Source organism: Eptatretus burgeri, chromosome 10, assembly GCF_056783735.1.
Source record: "Eptatretus burgeri isolate ZD-2024b chromosome 10, Ebu_testis_v1, whole genome shotgun sequence".
NCBI lineage: Eukaryota > Metazoa > Chordata > Myxini > Myxiniformes > Myxinidae > Eptatretus > Eptatretus burgeri.
The window spans coordinates 22,724,963-22,743,136 of NC_140970.1; the positions used below are offsets into that span (position 1 = coordinate 22,724,963).

General features: G+C 41.4%; 1 protein-coding gene across 2 annotated transcripts in view; it reads right to left on the reverse strand.

The window, feature by feature from the left end:
* Window positions 1-277: 277 nt before the first annotated feature.
* LOC147018076 (serine/threonine-protein kinase WNK2-like) overlaps window positions 278-18,174 on the reverse strand; it is a 192,253-nt gene continuing 174,356 nt past the window's right edge. For both annotated transcript variants that reach the window (XM_085897389.1, XM_085897390.1), the window contains exons 24-25: window positions 10,767-11,416; window positions 278-2,943 (exon numbers count right to left, since the gene is read on the reverse strand). In XM_085897389.1, coding sequence (XP_085753515.1) covers window positions 2,629-2,943; window positions 10,767-11,416 — 965 coding nt within the window. In that variant the 3' untranslated portion in view covers window positions 278-2,628. The remainder of the gene's footprint in view (window positions 2,944-10,766; window positions 11,417-18,174) is intronic.

Genomic DNA, 18,174 nt, shown 5'->3' on the forward strand with positions numbered 1-18,174 from the left:
CGCAGAGATAAACAGGATACTTGTGGAAGTTGTGGTGTAAATTGAAATGAGTTAGTTTTTTCAGTAATATATACTGTCAGCTCCACCTCCATCACCCACTCAGAAACCCTCCTCCACCCAATCCACAGAATCAGACATCTGTGCATGATGTGTAATATGTATGTCCCTAAATAATTATCCATTTGTTTCACCTCCAAATGGTGCAGCCAGTGTCCAGCTCGATTGTGAGGTTAACGAGCTATTGTGAAGTTCTCGGAAGTGTAAATGACTCAGAAGATTACCGAAGAAATTCACTTTATTCCATATTTACGTTTCAGCAAACTCTCCATTCACGTACACGTGGCCAGAAGACAGCAAATTTAGCAGGAGTGTGTACACTCTTGTGTTTGCAGGAAACCGCGACTCCAATAGTCAGTGCAAGGTGAGATGATGTTTCAGCAAAAGTCTCAAAATCAAAATATTGAAGAAGAAGCTTCACAACCTCTCTAAAACAATGAAAAAAAAAAAAAGCTTAAAAGGCTTTGGATACCCAGCGGAAATGTACAAACACGAGCAGAAATGTAAAACATTTTGCAATTTAAATAATTCATTTCCATGTGGGGAGTTATATTCTCCCCTCTCCCCCCTCCTCCCCCGTTTTTAACGACTTAGCAGCAAAGGATGCATGGCTTGAAGACCGTGGTCCATCTCGGACGATCTGAGCTTTTTGTTCAGCGTTCTGCATGAAATTAAAAAAAAATCTCAACTGAGAGCTTCTTTGGCAAACCATGGCCCTGACAGCCATGGGAATTCAACTTTCATGAATCCAAGAAGGAAACGGGCGTGTCAATAACATATTTACATGCACGAGAAACAGATGATTCTGGATCCAATTAAAACATTTTAATCATTCAGGGTGATGCGCCTTCTTCTGATCAGTTCTGGCAAACATTTTGGGATCTTCCCGACTTTGGAATCCATCAATTGGACATTATTTCACAGAACAAGACGGGGACCAATTAGACTGGACGGGGCAAGCAAAAGTCAGTAAATGTGCAGTTTTGCTCTTTGAGGGAGATACGGCCTTTGAAACTGTTTTTCACTTCAGATTGCATGTCAGAACCCCATGAGACATTTAACCATATTACTTTACCCTAAAATATTTCCAATACATGAGGGAAGTATACATTTAACACACAGAACTAGGAAACAGAAACAGGAACACATTTAACATTCACATTCTGGTCTCTTCTTTTTGTTTTCTTCCTGTTGGAGCTCTCCTACATAAGAATCAGAGGTATCAAGGAAAGCAGCATTTCTTAAAAGCTGTGCAAACTCTCACATTGACCATTGCATGTTTGTTTTCTGAGAGTGAAGTTTAGGCTGCAAAAGAAGATACATGATGGACTGCAGTGCATCTTTCATGTAATACATTGTGGTCTGACCTCAATGTCCAAAACAGACAAACAAAATGGTTTATGACAGAGACAACAAATAAAACAGATTATAAAGAGCAGCAATATGATATCAATATATGTTCCAACAACTACGCAGACCATGTGCATTTTTACCTCTTTTCACCATTTCATCCTCGCAGCCACGTACACTCAGCCGTGGACAAAAGGGAGGGGGAGGTTAAGGACCACCCTTGAAAGTCCCACAGTAGAAACGAGGGAATAAAAGAAGAGAGAAACTTTCACAGGGCCACCAAGCCAGTGGCTTTAAGCTATTAGCCATCAGGATAGTCATAAAAGGTAAAGTTAGTCATGTATCTAAGAAACACCTCCTTGGATGATTCATTATACAAAGTGACTGAGCGGCTAAATTACAAGCATGCGCCATCAAGTCTGGCATAATATGATTGTAAGGCTTTGCAATATGAACTAAGGCAGAGGTACATTGGATCATAATCATCCAATATACATTGGATCATAATCATCATTAGTGTCTTGAATTGGATATTACAATCGAATTGGCAAAATAAATGGCTCTTCCAGTGTCCTTATTGGGCAAAATACAACGTACCTTTGGTCATTCAATATCGATAATAATTAATATAGTAACAATAATATGACATCCCCTAGTATCTATGTGAAGGTGATAAAGTCAAAGCCATTTGTCTAACAATCAGCGGAATTGATGCAGGAAGTACAGAGAGGAAAAGTGCTCAAGGCACTGGATTTTTGGCAAGCTGGAAGGACAACAGAGCCTAGAAGGTCTGAGGGCCACTTGTCACAGTTTCTCCATTGAACTGCATTTGTAAGAGGAATTTGAGAACCCTCCTTCTTGCTTAAACTCTGACAAGATGGAATCTGGTTGGAAACTTGAAAGGCCTTCTTCAGTAATGAAATGGGCTACATATGTATCTGCAAAGTCTGCCTTTCACATTCCTCCCCGCTGATTGTGTACTGGAACGACTAAGGCTAAGGGGACAAATAAAAGCCTGAGAACAAAGCCTTGTGCTTCAAAACCAACTTGTAATGAGGGTCCAGAAAATAATTTAGAAGCCATTAGATCGGAGGTCTCGATATCACAAGGCATAGATGAGTAGAGATGGTGTGACTTCAGCAAAGGCATTTAGGATAAAAGTAGCTTACATCCTGCTTGGAATACAATGACAGAATGAACATACAGTGGATGCAATGTGAACTACGTAGCCCACATGTGGGGGGCACTAACTGTTGGGTTTTGTGGTCCGACCAAGTTTCCAAAGGCGGTAAACAGACTTCCCGAAGCAGGTGGCTGGTAGTTATTGAGGCAGATTGGTGCTGACGTCGGCAGAGAGCCATGCCAAGTGCCGTAACCCGATGTCCCTCCAATTGGTGCTCCTCGAGCGCAAAATGGGAGGCGAAAGGCTGACACCCCAGGTGGTAAGGATAATGAACCGGCCATGGCTGTGACTGCAGGCATTTGTGAAGAGCATAGCTTTGTCGGGGCTGAGAACTTCCGTGTGACACTGGAGGTCTGTTTTGGAGAAAATATTGAGATTAACCTTTCACAATTCATCATATATGGCCACAGGATATTAACGTTTCCTACAAAATGAGATACGTGATTGCAAGGCCTTACTTATTTGACATCATACATTTGGCTTAACTGATATTTGAACTTGATGCCTACTGGCTGTGTATGATCACAAAACAGGAAATTATTTGAGCTTAAATATGTTAACCATATTGAAGAACCTCGATTTATACTGACATTTCATTAATTTACATGTTTCTTCAAAATCAAATTCCACTGAACTGAGTTCAAAATATGTAATCCGCTAGTTTAGATCCAATTCGGGTAACAAACAGCACATGATTAAGACCGACAAAATCTTACGACATTGGTATCCCAGAATTGAACCTTTGGACTTAAAACCACCTGGTATTTCAGTTCCAAATATTCCGACTGAGGTATGGAAGACTGTGAAAGCTCTTGGTCGAACCAAAGTCAAAATCAAGCGTGGTTGCAAAGTTGGTCGGCATGAGCGAAGGAAGGTTGTCTTCTTGTCAGGCCAACCAAACCCAGATCATCCATGTCGGCAATGTAATCATGGTGCTGTGAAGTCCAATCTTGTTTATCTATGAACTCACATACTGTATATAAACCAATTCAAGTTGTTCAATTGCAGCCTCAAAAGATGACTTGCACAAGGACCCATATAGTGAAGACGAAATGTTTGATTGATGGTCGACTATGTTAACTACAACAACATTTTCCCTCAGTTTTGATATTTAATGCACGATTACTTAATGATAAATTTGAAGATTTAGAAAAGGCATCATCGAAACATTCATCTGATTCACCGATTGCTATTATTGAAACCTGCTTTTCAGCTGACAACCCAGCAACGTCATACCATTTGGAATGCTTCCGTAAATTTCATAGTGATCGTCGTAATCGTTTGGGTGATGGGATTGCTTTGTATGTATTTGAGGACATTAGTGCCAAGGAAGTTTATACCAACCTGATTCCAGATTATCTTGAACTCATGTGGGTACAGCTTAAGTTGTCTGACCTGGTATGCTTATGCAGAAACATTTTCATCTGTGTACTATACTTACCACCTTGGTTGTAGTTCAAGGATGAGCTTAACGATCACATCATTAACATGGTTGATTAAATCTGCACAGTTTGTCATAAAGCCTCATTTATTATCATGGGTGACTTTAATGATTTAGAAATTGAACCATTATTACGGCATACTTTATTGGCCCAAGTTGTGAGTAATGCCACCAGAGGGACAGCGATAGTTGATAAAATACTGACTGATACAGATGATGATTATTACAAACTGGATACATCTCGGAAAACGGTAAGGATTTTCTTCCGGCCCTTCCACGATTCATCAATACATGCTTTTGGTCAATGGATTACGCCGATAGATTGATCAATAATTATAATCACTGAATGCAATGATGTCAATTAGTCAGAGAGACTATGCAATCCCATGGGATTTTGATGATTAGAAGATCCCACCTATATGAATGTGTTAAATAGGTACCAAAGAACATGAAAAACCATGTTGGCAATTTTGAAAGTGTTGCAGAGGGCAGCCATCTTGGATTTCAAAATGGCCGCCATTTTATGTCTATTTGCCCTGAATGTGGATATGAATGTCGTAAAAAGCTGTTTTTTTGTTGTAAAATCTACATTTATCAAGACAAACAATTTGTGAAATACACATTTCTTGTAAACAGCTGAAATTCCGTTAATTTTCAGCCATATTGAGTTTCAAAATGGCCACCTTTATGGCTTATTCTTGAATATATGTATATATTATCATTTCAGTGACAGTGACACGCTTAACATGGTACAAAAGATCACCCCTATCTGAATATAATATAGGTACCAAAGAACATGAAAAGCCATATTTACAGTTTTAGTGTTGCAGAGGGCAGCCATCTTTCATTTCAAAATTAGTGACAAACAATTGGTGAAATACACATTTCTTGTGAACAGCTGAAATTGTATTCAAAATTTTCAGCTATATTGAATTTCAAAATGGCCACCTTTTACAGCTTATTCTTGAATATATATATATATATATATATATATATATATATATATATATATATATATATATATATATATATATATATATATATATATATATATATATATATATATATATATATATATATATATATCATTTCAATGACGTGACGTGCTTAACATGGTACAAAAGATCACCCCTATCAGCCTATCTGAATATAATATAGGTACCAAAGAACATGAAAAGCCATATTTACAGTTTTACTGTTGCAGAGGGCATCCATCTTTCATTTCAAAATGGACGTATTAAGGCCTATTGTTGCTATAAGGCCATGAATGTTCTATGAGGTTAGGCTAAGTTTCGTAGTTGAACATACACTTATCAAGTCAAGGAATGAATGTATGAAAATTCAAAATGACCACCAATATGATATCAATATTTCATCCTTTTGACTCAGTGATACATTGTCCATACTACATGCAAGTTGTGTGGTTGGTTGCCAGAGTTTATTGCCTGCTCCAATCCTTGTGGAAGTTACAATAACTCATCTTCACTATCACTATCCTCCTCTTCATCATCTGAGAGAACTGTGTCTTCTGAGTTGTCACATGATTCTGAGTCCTCACTACAGCTACAAAGATCTGTGCAATTCAATCCATTCCTTCTGCATTTGCAGCGATTACTTGAACATCGTGTCTTTGCACAGGAACATTTCACCAGATCAATTACTGCTTGTGGAGCAGGCGGCAAGGTTGTCATGACTGGTTTATATCAGCCATCTACCAAATTCCAACCACATTCCAGCGGTTCTGGCAGGTCTGGATTTGCAATGATATGGCGAGATAACATTACACTTAGAGTTTTACACGGTCACATTACGAATTTACGTCTCCAACGTGAAGAAATATCAAACTACAGTGAATCTGCAGCCGAACACAGTATATATTCCTTGAATTCAGCAGCAACTGAGTATATCACTGCATGAAATAATAAAGCATTAATTCCGAAATTGCACTTTCTCCATCGTTCCAAGAATCAGATGTTTATATACAAGTAAATACAATCGGGTCACAACCTGATCGCCCGCGGACCCAACAGCGCATGCGCACTGTACTTGTTCGACACTGCCTGTTTCGTTCGAGATTTCGATCGAACCCTTTGATTTCAACTTAAATTTTCTGTTTTGGCTATGGAACAACTGTAATTTTTTTTCGGGAATACTTTCCTTTATTTATGAAGTATCGTGTAATGTAATGACCTTTCTGACCTCAGCAGTTTTAATCGAAATATACGGCATTTTTAAACACCTTGTAGCTGGGCGACAAATGCCGCCTACCGTCCCTGAGTGCAAAATTAAGCGGGCGACAGATGCCGCCTACCATCCCCAATGGGTTAAGTAACATGAGCATTTGTAGTTTAGATTGCATCTGTTTTGTGAAATTAGATTTTACCATTGTGTAAACTTACATTATCTACGTGCTATACATGTTCCCTATATTTATATATTCAACATAAACAGTGAAGTCATGTAAACTTACCATAAAGTTAGATGTTTGTTGGCTTATTGAAATAACAATGGGCCAGTAAACGTCTGTCCAATAACATGTGGTGATTGTCAGATAAAGTCAGCCTGTACCCTCAATGTCTCCCTCTACAACACGTGTTCACTTACAGATACCCAGTTGCGCCACATTTCAGAACTTGGAAAAGGAAGTCCATTATGAAAAATATAGCCCGGGTCGTAATGTCCAGACCTATGTTTTTGTTGAAAACTTGGAAACGTATGCCCTAAATACAATTAGCCATGAGTGATTTTACGCAATATGTGAAATTGCAAGCCAATCACGGCAGCTATTTTAAATAGGGGGCATACCAAATTGCAATAAATAAGTGTGTATTTTGAATTGTTATCTAACATGAAACTCTATTCCTCTTGTTTAACCTTAGGTCCTTACTGTGTATTTTTCCATACAAAAAATCCTGAGACAGTTAAAGCTCATATTTTCAATAAAATATCAAATTTGGCAACCATTTTGAAAAACAAAATGGCTGCCATTCATTTATGTACCACTGGCAAATCCAAGTGCACCTCTTTACAACACATGAAGCATCAAAACAGGATAGAAACCACCAAAGTAAGCTTTATATGATGTTCAAAAGTTCCGTTAACCCTGTCAGTACCATTGGCAGACTTGTATACATTAACTCTATGGCAGTTGTGAAAGTCAGTCACAAAAGGGTTAAGGTAAAAAAGAAAGAAATTGAAATCCAAGATGGCTGCCATCTGCAACACTTCCAATTTTGCCAACATGGATTTTCTTACTCCTTGGGACCTAAATAGTCTACCTAGGTAGGTGGCATGTTCTAATCATTTAAATCCCATGAGTCTTTATATCACAACATAGTCCCCCTGGCTAAATGTTATGACTGAGCAATTTCATCAACTAGTCAGTAATCAATTTAAACAACATCTTAATAAACAAATTATGATTATATGCCATCCTACTGGTAAGCCATGAATGACCAATAGTATTTGTAGACTCTTAGTTCAGCGTGATATGGCATATATACGAGGGTCTGACACCTACAGACGTCCACAAAATGAGGTTCAACATGAAGTTAAATTGGCAAAGATTACATTTTTTAATTGCAAGATTAACCATTTGAAGCAATCAAAACCAGGAAAGTGGCATCAACAAATTAGAAATTAGAAATATTGTGGTGTGAACTCTACACTTCTCTGATACTGATACGTCAAGGACTGAAATTTAAATTGAATTCGATTATTATTTTGCACAAATTTGTTCAAATGTTCCTCCCATAAACTTGTCTTTATTGGCACCCTTCCTGCCAGACCCATCACCTTCCCTGGTTATCGAGACTTATCAAGTTTATGAACGTCTCCTCCATTTTAACATTTCCAAAGTTGTGCATCCTTCTGGTTTCCCCTCGCAACTTCTGAAGGAATTTGCACTTGAATTTTCTGAGCCTTTAACTGAACTTAATTTAGGCCTCATATCTGGATGCTTCCCTAACACTTTGAAAATGTCCGATTCCTAAAACTACCCCAGTCATGAAATGCAATCAGCTTCGACCAATATCTATTACACCAGTGATCGCTCGTGTCTTTGGGGGCTTTTGGGTGACCGGGTGATGGAGGATATTACAGATGTGATTGATCTCCAAATATTTGGTAATAGCAAGTGTGGATTCTAAACATAATTTGGTAATACTACCTGTCTGAATGGGATTGTAAAAGCGGTATGGATGCAGTTGGCAAAAATGCAAATGGCGTCTTCCGTTATCAAGCCGGCAAGCTGAGAGCAAGAATTAACATTTATTTCCACATCTTATGCAATTTAAATGCTCGAATGGTGGTGAAGTGCACCATTTGAAACTTTGTTCGATATATGTAGCTTCATGATGCCAAGGATTCGTAATAAAAAGAGAGGAAGAGGGGTGGGACAGAAAAGGAAAGAAGGGTGAGAGGGAGAGGAGGAGAGGGGTGGGAGGGAGAGGAGGAGAGGGGTGGGAGAGAGGTGGGCGAGAGAGAGAGAGAGAGGGGAGTGGGAGAGAGAGGAAGAGAGTGGTTGGAGAGGGAGGAAGAAAAGGGGGGGAGAGAGAGAGGAAAGGGAGGGGAGAGAGAGGAGGAGAGGGGTGGAGGAGAGGGGTGTGGGAGAGAGAGAGGGAGAGGGGTGTGGGAGGGAGAAAGAGAGAGAGGGGAAGAGGGGTGTGACAGAGAGGGAGAGGGGTGGGACGGAGAGGGAGGAAAATTCTGGCAGACGTGATGCCAAGTTTAATGTCCATCCAGGAGACAGCACACACAATGATGAATCACCCTGCCTGTGAAACATCGGGATGACAGTTTATAGCTGTGTTGAGATTAAAACCCAGGCTGGACAACTTAGAGTGACTGTACAAACCCCTCAGCCATGGTGTGAGGATTCATTGCTTTGAAGCCACTGAAAACATTTTTCAATTTTCTCTTGAACTCGTAGTTCACTTGCCCCATTTCTTTACTCATTCGAATCCTCTAATTTATTTTCCCTTCCTAACTCTGGGGATGTCCCCACTGATAACTGAGCCATAGTATCACCATGGAAGCTTGTCGAGATTGAAGATTTTAGAGCACTTACCAAATGGCTTAAGCACTGAAGCAAGCACTCCAATAAAACGGTTGAAGAAACTTGTATGTATCTATCTATGCCGAAGTGACAGTTCATATAATGAAAGCAGATCGCATAAAAAGGGGAAACGTCGCATAAAAAAAATTGCACAACATTTTCAGCGGGTGAGCCACCGCATGACATCATGGGGCCAAAAGCAGGTGGGTGGGGCTTGAACTTTGTACGTTGATCGATGTCTTCAGTGACAGTGTGAGTACTTTTGCTGTGTATCACCATGGCTTGCAAACAAACAGCCAAGCAACTTGTAGAGTGCTTGCAAAGTGACTTAAGCACTCAAGCAAGCACTCCAAAAAAAAAAAAAAAACGGTTGATAAGAAACAGCTGTTTTGGCAAGTGATAACAAGCTGATTGGGAATGAGACACTGGAAAAACCAAAACATCACCGATTTCTTCACATGTTCAGATTTCACTCCACATTTTGACAGTTATTTAGTCCACACGACATGATCCTCCAAACCGAAATAATATTTCGATTAAAATGAACGAAGACTTTGTTCAATATATAACATGCATATGTAAGACAAAGAACCCAAATCAATGATCTAACTCAACCACACAGTGTTTGGAAATCGTGTCGACGACATCACTACCTGTGTCAACACAGTGGAGGCTGCCATGTTTGTTCATATTGCATTGTGGGTCTATTCGCCAAAATAAAATAAAGACTACTAGGATAACAAACCAGAGATAAAAAAAAAATTAGTTTGCACTCAACGCACGCTGGAGGCGATACCGGAAATGAACGAGGTTTGGATTTCTGGACATATTTTTCAGTTATTTAGTTTTCTCCGGTTCTTCATTTGTTTCTCGGCTTTGCCTAATTCATATCATACTTTAATTTGTCCATGAGAGGTCATCATGGAAAATTACATCATATAATGCATAAAATCACGCCAAGCTCTGAATTTGAAAACTATAGCACTTACAAAAGCGATGTATACAGTGATTTATTGGTATGAAGATCAGGCATTCGAGTAAGGAAAGTGAAAAAAAATTGAGCGCTTTATCGTTGAGCAGCCTGTTCCAAGTCAAGGCATTGTTAAAAAAAAAAAGGCTAATGAACACCCTGCGAGGGAGAGTGGGTCGACGAACGGCGAAGCCTTGATAAAGGGTAATTAAATAAGGCCGTTAATTACCTTCAAAAGGGGAGTTTAAATTAACCCAAACACCCAATTTTCACTCTTGCACTCCCTTGGTGTTCCCTTAGTATCCATGCAAAGTTTCAGGTTGCTAGGTTTTATGGTTTTGGAGTTATGGAGGACACACACACACACACACACACACACACACACACACACACACACACACACACACACACACACACACACATTGTTATAGATGTGCTAACTGTGGTTTAATTTTTGTAAATTTTTATGATTTTTTTTAAATTGACTATTAGTTTAATTATGTTCGATGTTTCAAATAGCAGAGTTCTCACTTTTTATTTTTGATGTTGATTTATATTAATGTATTTTTATCAGTAATTTTTATATAAAACCAAATACCCTTGGTCTTTAGACTTTTTGGTGTTTGATAATAAAACTGGAATTATTGTTATTATTGTTTACCACCAGCTATTGCATTTGATTTTGATCCATTGTGAACATCAAGCCTACCTCTATACGTGGTCTGCCATGACGTGCTGCTCCACAGCTTCCCTTCCCTGCTGTGTCTCTTGTCCAATCATCAAGCAGCTTGTGGAGGTCATCTGTGAAGGTTGTCTTTCGAGCTGGTGTTGTCATCGGTGACTGGGATTGCGTCAGGGTGTATGAGGGAGAGGCTGTCACAGGGCACATTACAGAACTCATTGTCCCAAATGCTCCATATGTTATTTCAGATTTCCCCAGGTCAACTCCTTGCCTAAAAGGATTAGTAGCACAACTCAAGGGGAGACTTTGCACTGAAGAAGATGAATATGAAGGATGAGAAGAAGGGGGTGATGAGGAAAATGGTGGACAAGCCCAGCCTTGGAAAGGTTCTGAAAACCCCCATGGGGGAGTCAATGGCCTTGTTGATGTATTGGCTATAGCTGAAGGCTTCACCGCATTGTTGAAAGGTTGAAAAGCCTCGGCGTGGGAAATTGGGGCCTTGTTGTGTAACACTGGGCTGTTAGTGTCTGACGGCCAAGATGATGCAGGCTGTTCCCATGATGCACGAGTGTTGTTCCAAGAAGTAAAATCTTGAATCTTGGGCTTGTTGCTAAAACTGAAGGACCGATTGTGCTGATTTGTCATGGTGTTGCTGTCAGCTTCTGGTTTTGCTGCCCCTGTATGAAGAAATGAAAACGTGTAAAGAAAGTCAGTGATTTTGCTTTAATTTTTTTTTTTTATTTAACAGGTTCGACCCTCACAAAAATCTTCAATAAATGCTCATGAGAGTTGATGGAAATCTCTTTGGAATCTCATTTATTCTTGTGAGAGAATTTTGAAAGGGTGGATTCAAAGCAAATTGTATCATAAAGCCACAAAATGCAACTCCGACTTCTAAGATGTTAAATTTATGTTCCGATAAAACAATGTACGCTCAATTACCACTTTGATAAAACTCAACGAGAAAAACTGGCAAAAATGCATGAAAATCATTTTAAGCACAGTAATGGATAGACAACATGTTGTAAGGAACGTTAAGCATCAGTCTATATGACCGGAAAGTGTACAGGCAGACATGCAGGATTGGGCAAGCAACACCATTTCTTATCTGAATGTGTACAGGCAGACATGCAGGATTCAGGACAAACAATAAGCATAGTGACATGCAGGATATGTGACTTTATAGGCATGTACATAGTGTTTCTGAACAGAATTAAAACAAAAACAACCAAACATCTCACATGCAGCAAACAGGCAACAATGAGGATTATTTTTAGTACTGGAAAGCCATATTGAAATAGAAAAATAGAAAAATAAAATAGATATGGATAAATAAATAAATAGTAAGTGAAAATATTTTAGTTGTATTGAGTTAATTTTGTTTCAATGAATGTAGCGCTCAGTTTCAGGTTGAATCATTTATCATTTCCAGGTGACGCAGTCGTGCTCATGTGCAGTGTCCCTTTTAGGTTAGGGGCAGGAACTTGTAATTTCATGGTGCCAGTGATAACTTGCCTAGTCTTCACCAAAGACACCGTGGGATCTTCAATGTCCATCAGAAACACATGCTAGCAGATGGGATGCCGAGCCTAACATACCAGCCAAGGGACGGCACAATGGTTGATGCAATGCCCTGTACTACAAAGCATCAATCAGACAGTTTACAGTCAAGTCGAGAATCGAATCCAAATTAGAAAGCTCAACGGCGAGTGCGCTACTCTTATTTAGCGAGAGTTTAAACCAGGAATTACATTGTTACTTTGCTTTTCTGCAATCTGCTTTTACAATACTATTCCAAAACACTGGCATGGAATGATCATCCATCATTCCTGTTGTAATGAGGTAATAAGAACACCTCAAGGTGGAGTGAGAGGATGAAGGGGGTGCTTGGATCAATTGTTTTACAGTGTATATTTTTTTCCTCTGAGTGAAAGAAAAGACTTGACATTTATGGATGAAATTTTTTTTTCATGTAATCACCCCCCCCCCACAAACACGCCAATTCTCCCCCCCCCAAACACGCCAATTCTCTCCCCCCCCCACCTTACATTCCCTTTCCACCAAATAAAACAGAAATAACCTTCGCATGGACACAAATCCAGCGGTGCCTTTTCATTGGGCAGAGGTTATGTTTTCATCCTGGTGTCTGTCTCTCTGTCTCTGTCTCTGTCTCTGTCTCTGTCTCTGTCTCTGTCTCTGTCTCTGTCTCTCTCTCTCTCTCTCAGTTAATATAAGGATGGATCTGGATGAAAACTTGTGGACAGGTTGGCTGTGTGACAAAGACAAATTGATTCGATTTTGATGAAGATCCCGATCCAGATACGAGAATTTTAAAAGAGATTCTTCATAATTGAGAGATTGAGCCAAAAAACATATTCAACTCGATTATTTAAAAAGGTTGTGGATGAGTTATGACAAAACTTGGTGGATGAGTTGGGTAGATAGCAAGAACAAGCCAATTATAATTTGGTTAAGGTCTGGATGCAGATACTGCCCATCAGTGGGATACAAAATGTAAACTGTTCAACCTGGCAATGTAATGCGCTCCACCGAGTGCCGTTCTAGTTGTCAATATTGTTGCAGTTCTGGAAACCATCTCCCTCCAACACAAATGGCATCCAACATACAGTGGTCCCAAGACAGTTATTTCATTAATATACGTTCAGATAGTCCCTTCCTTCTTGTCTAGTGGGTAAAACGAGACAGTGCGTTGTGTAAATCTCATAGTTTGGTCTGATTAAATCTCTGAACTCAATCCTATTCTTTTTCGCTATTCCTGAGGTAAATCCAAGCAATGGGTCCTTGTGGGGGCCAGCGGGCACTGTGCTTTGACACTGATCTGTAAAAACCACAGCCGTTCGCTGTGAGAAGGGGTCCTCACAACGCCAGTAGGCACTCTGCTCGGGCACCCACCTGGAGACGACCACGGCCGTGCCCTTATCGTAAGAGATGGGAAGAATAACCAACACACGGCGTGCTGCAGGAATAACGTGCTGAGGAAATAGAAGGAACAACAAACCAAATACTAACAACGTACAGTACGCATGCGGCGCACTCTTTTCAACCCATTTCTGAGTCTAATAATTATATCTATCTTCTTCAATCTGAATCTCCATCTAATTATTATATCTGTCCTCTTTTCAATCCAAATCTCCATTAATATTTGTATCTATCTTCTTCTTCAACCCAAACCTACACCTAATAATTATATCCAAGCTTTTCCCTCAATTCCTGAGACAGATCAGGGCTGGCACCACGCACACCACCACTTTTGATAAATGACCGCATGCTCAATGGTGGTAGACCCACGTGCAGCCTCGGGGTAATTTATTATCGCACACGGAGTGGGGCGCGAATGGCACACATATTGTTCAGGTCTGCGCACGTGTTACCATAGCATCTTACTGTCGGACTTCGCTGACCACCGCGACCATGGGTGTCTCCCACAGATGGCGAACATCCTCTCACCTCTCCACCCTGCGAGGCTGCAGCCAGGCAGAGGTGCGCTGTACGGCTCGGGCCGCATGGCTTAGACAGGCAGCGCATTGAGCGGCGCTGACCGCCGGTCGTCGTCGATGGCCCGGGAGTTCGGTGCAGGGCGATTCATGTCACGCTGCTCGGAGCACGACGATTCCGCAGCTTGGAACCATCTAGCCGGAAGTAAAGTGGAGCCGCTTCCGGCCATTAGGGCTGGGCCGTGTGCTGGCCGGGGACCAACCAGAGCGCCCGATTCAGGTGACGACACATCGCCTCGGGTCGTCACCCCCGCCCGCACCACAAGATCTATAAAAGGACGGGTTGCGGGGCTGTCCATCGTCTTTCCTGCTCAGTGTTCCTCATTTGCTGATTCTCCACCCATCGCCTTCTCCACCCACTGCTCCGGACTCCGCCTTCTCCACCCACTGCTCCGGACTCCGCCTTCTCCACCCACTGCTCCGGACTCCGCCTTCTCCACCCACTGCTCCGGACTCCGCCTTCTCCACCCACTGCTCCGGACTCCGCCTTCTCCACCCACTGCTCCGGACTCCGCCTTCTCCACCCACTGCTCCGGACTCCGCCTTCTCCACCCACTGCTCCGGTCTCCGCCTTCTCCACCCACTGCTCCGGGCTCCGCCTTCTCCACCCACTGCTCCGGTCTCCGCCTTCTCCACCCACTGCTCCGGACTCCACCTTCTCCACCCACTGCTCCGGACTCCGCCTTCTCCACCCACTGCTCCGGACTCCGCCTTCTCCACCCACTGCTCCGGACTCCGCCTTCTCCACCCACTGCTCCGGACTCCGCCTTCTCCACCCACTGCTCCGGACTCCGCCTTCTCCACCCACTGCTCCGGACTCCGCCTTCTCCACCCATTGCTCCGGACTCTGCCTTCTCCACCCACTGCTCCGGACTCCGCCTTCTCCACCCACTGCTCCGGACTCCGCCTTCTCCACCCACTGCTCCGGACTCCGCCTTCTCCGTGCAAGGTATTGAGAGACCATTAGCAATAATTATATCAGGATAACTCTGCTTTTGAAAGTTGCTTGTATTATTGTCGCACCTCACACTTTTCTTCCTATCCCTGCTTACATGCAACAATAAAATCTATTCATTGTGCCACATATCTGTCCTTGCCTGCCTGTAAATAAATTATTAGTAGAAATGTTCCCAGCTCATTTTTGTCTTTTCTTTCATCGATCCAGCATGGTCCGTATCCTAACCTAGCCAGGACTTTATTCCCAATGATCCATTCCTTTTAGCCGGTATGTCCTTGGCAGTGTCGCTCGGCTGCATCTGATCCGGTAAGGTGATCCGTTTCGGACAAGGCGTACCGAGGGCGTGTTCCCCGGTAATTAGATCATGTGTTTATTTTTCTCGGTAACCAGATAAACTGGATGGAGGACCCTAGGTCACGTGGTTGAGTTATTGGTGTTCACGGTCGGTTAGTGACTGGCCACGTCACGGAATCATCCGTGTGCGATGGCTTGCAATTCCGGGGAGTCTGGTGGGAACTCGAGATAGCTTCCCCCCTGGTGGTCTTCTCACCCGACCCCCGGCCTGCAACAATATGTATTTCATTTTAAAAACATGCTCGGCGCTTCTGATCTCGTTGCACAAGTTTATTTTCAATGTGCAAAAGGCCAAACAATAATTTGTAAATGATAACAAGAAAGAAAAAGAGCAATCAGAGATTGCAGACCCTCGCCAGGACTTCTTTTGAGTGTGTATTTTTTTATAGGTTTTAAGGTAAATCCAATGTGGCTGCCAAACTGTGTGAACCTTTTGTTCCTTATGGATAGGTGGTCATATGTGTAAAGTTTCACCTCGATCTGTTCAGCCACTTCAGAGAAAGAGATTTTTGAAGGTTAAAAAAAAAAAAATAAAACAATATGGCTGCCGAATCATGTGACCGATTCCATCATCAATTTTTTTTCTGTGGACCATTTTATCCCAAGATGACCCTCAAAAATTTACATACTGATCGGATGTGGAATTCTGCATATGCAATTATGACGTCAAAACGAAGGCACATATGACGTCATAAAAAAAAAAATCACACTCGTTCCCCATGAGGAGAACTTGCCGTGTGCCAAGTTTCAGTTTTTTTTCTTTGGTACGGTTGATTTCAGAGATACAGAGATCCAAAGTTTTTCCATTTATCGAATATGGCTGCCACACCACATGACTTATGACGTTATAATTATCATGAAAACATTCTACATGAGAAGTCACGCCAATGTTGAAAATTTATTCTCGATCCGACAAGCGGTTGCGGAGAAAAACATGAACGTTCTGTGTGGACGAACAAACAGACAGACAGACAAACAAACAGACAGACAAACAAACAGACAGACAAACAAACAGACAGACAAACAAACAGACAGACCCAAATGCAATAACCCTCTCCTGCGGCGAGGGTAACTATCACTCGGTGACAATTATCATTCACATTATTTGCAGTGTTGGCCAGTGCCATTGAGTCGCATTAAAAACGATCTTCAGAAATTCATGAGGAGTCAGATTTTTCTCATATCACTCGAAGTTTTATTAAAATCGAAGTTTGTTCTTATAGAGTCACAAAGCAGCACTTGTGTATCATGGGACTACGGTGTAGAATGTGTGGTCGATCCATCAAGAAGTCTCGGGTAAAAGCATGAGCAGGGTTAAAACCAAGAGGTTGGGGAGGGGGGGGGGTATTATTTTGAGTCCTTCACGTACTGAATGAATGTAGAGGTCATGAGGGAAAAGTTTTCAGGCAAGTCGTAGGGATTAAAAAACAAAAGGGCAAATGACACAAGTGATGTGTGTGTGTGTGTACGCGCGCATGCTTTAACAGCTTTCTTCATAATGAAAAGCATCTTCAGAGGAGAAATACGTTTTAACAAATAAATGTCTACTCTTTATAATGAACAGTGGAATGCATAACATTGACTTAACAAATCTTATGTACACAACCTATCCCTTTCTGTCGCCATCTTCGCCTGATGTACCCTCTGTCTCCTGGACTCTCTGTCCTCACCCGAGGAGGAAAATAAACTTCTGCCCATCCTTGACCATGCTTCACTAACAGTCCCAGATAACATCAGTGCTCATGTTCTCAAAAATCCTGCTCTGCTCTTCTTGCATCCCGTCTGTCTGTCTCGTATTCAATCTGTCCTTTTCCTTCGTCACCTCCTCTCTGCAAGGAAGTCAAAAAACATCACTCTCATCCATAAGAAGTGGGCAAAAATAAACACTACCAACGATAGTCCAGTACCTCTAATTGCAAACAGTCATGGAATCCATCATCGCTTCTGATGTCGAGTTTTTCCTGTTTTCAAACAACCTGATCTCCAACCATGTGTTTGGATTCTATCCTCGTCACAACTCTGGACATGCTTTTGCGCATTCGGGCATTCGACACAGTCTGGCAACCTGCCTTGCTTGTAAAATCTCTGCCTATGGCATTAAAGGCCACATAAATTTCTGGATTTTTAACTCCCTCTACTCATGTAGTCACTGTGTTGCCATCAATAGAACCCTCTGCTGCCCTATCCCAGTGGAGACTGGAGTTTTGCAAGACAGCGTTTTGGGCTTAGTCTTGTTCCTCATGTACATAAACAACCTCTCCAATGCTCTAGAAACCTCTTCTTTTTTTGCAGATGACTCCACACTCCGTGGTACAGTACCCCCATCTCACTGCTCGGTAGACTGCAGCTGTTTCAAAAAAAATAAAATAAATATATATATATATATATATATATATATATATATATATATATATATATATATATATATATATATATATATATATATATCTCCTAATCTGGAAATGATTAGACAATGGTCTGAGAAATGGAACATGTCCTTCAATCCTGGAAAATCTCTCAGTCTCACCCCATCGCTCTGGAAGGATTGTCAAATGAACCTTTCTCTATATTTCCTTGGTCATCCACTGGAAGGTTCAGTCTCTTGAAC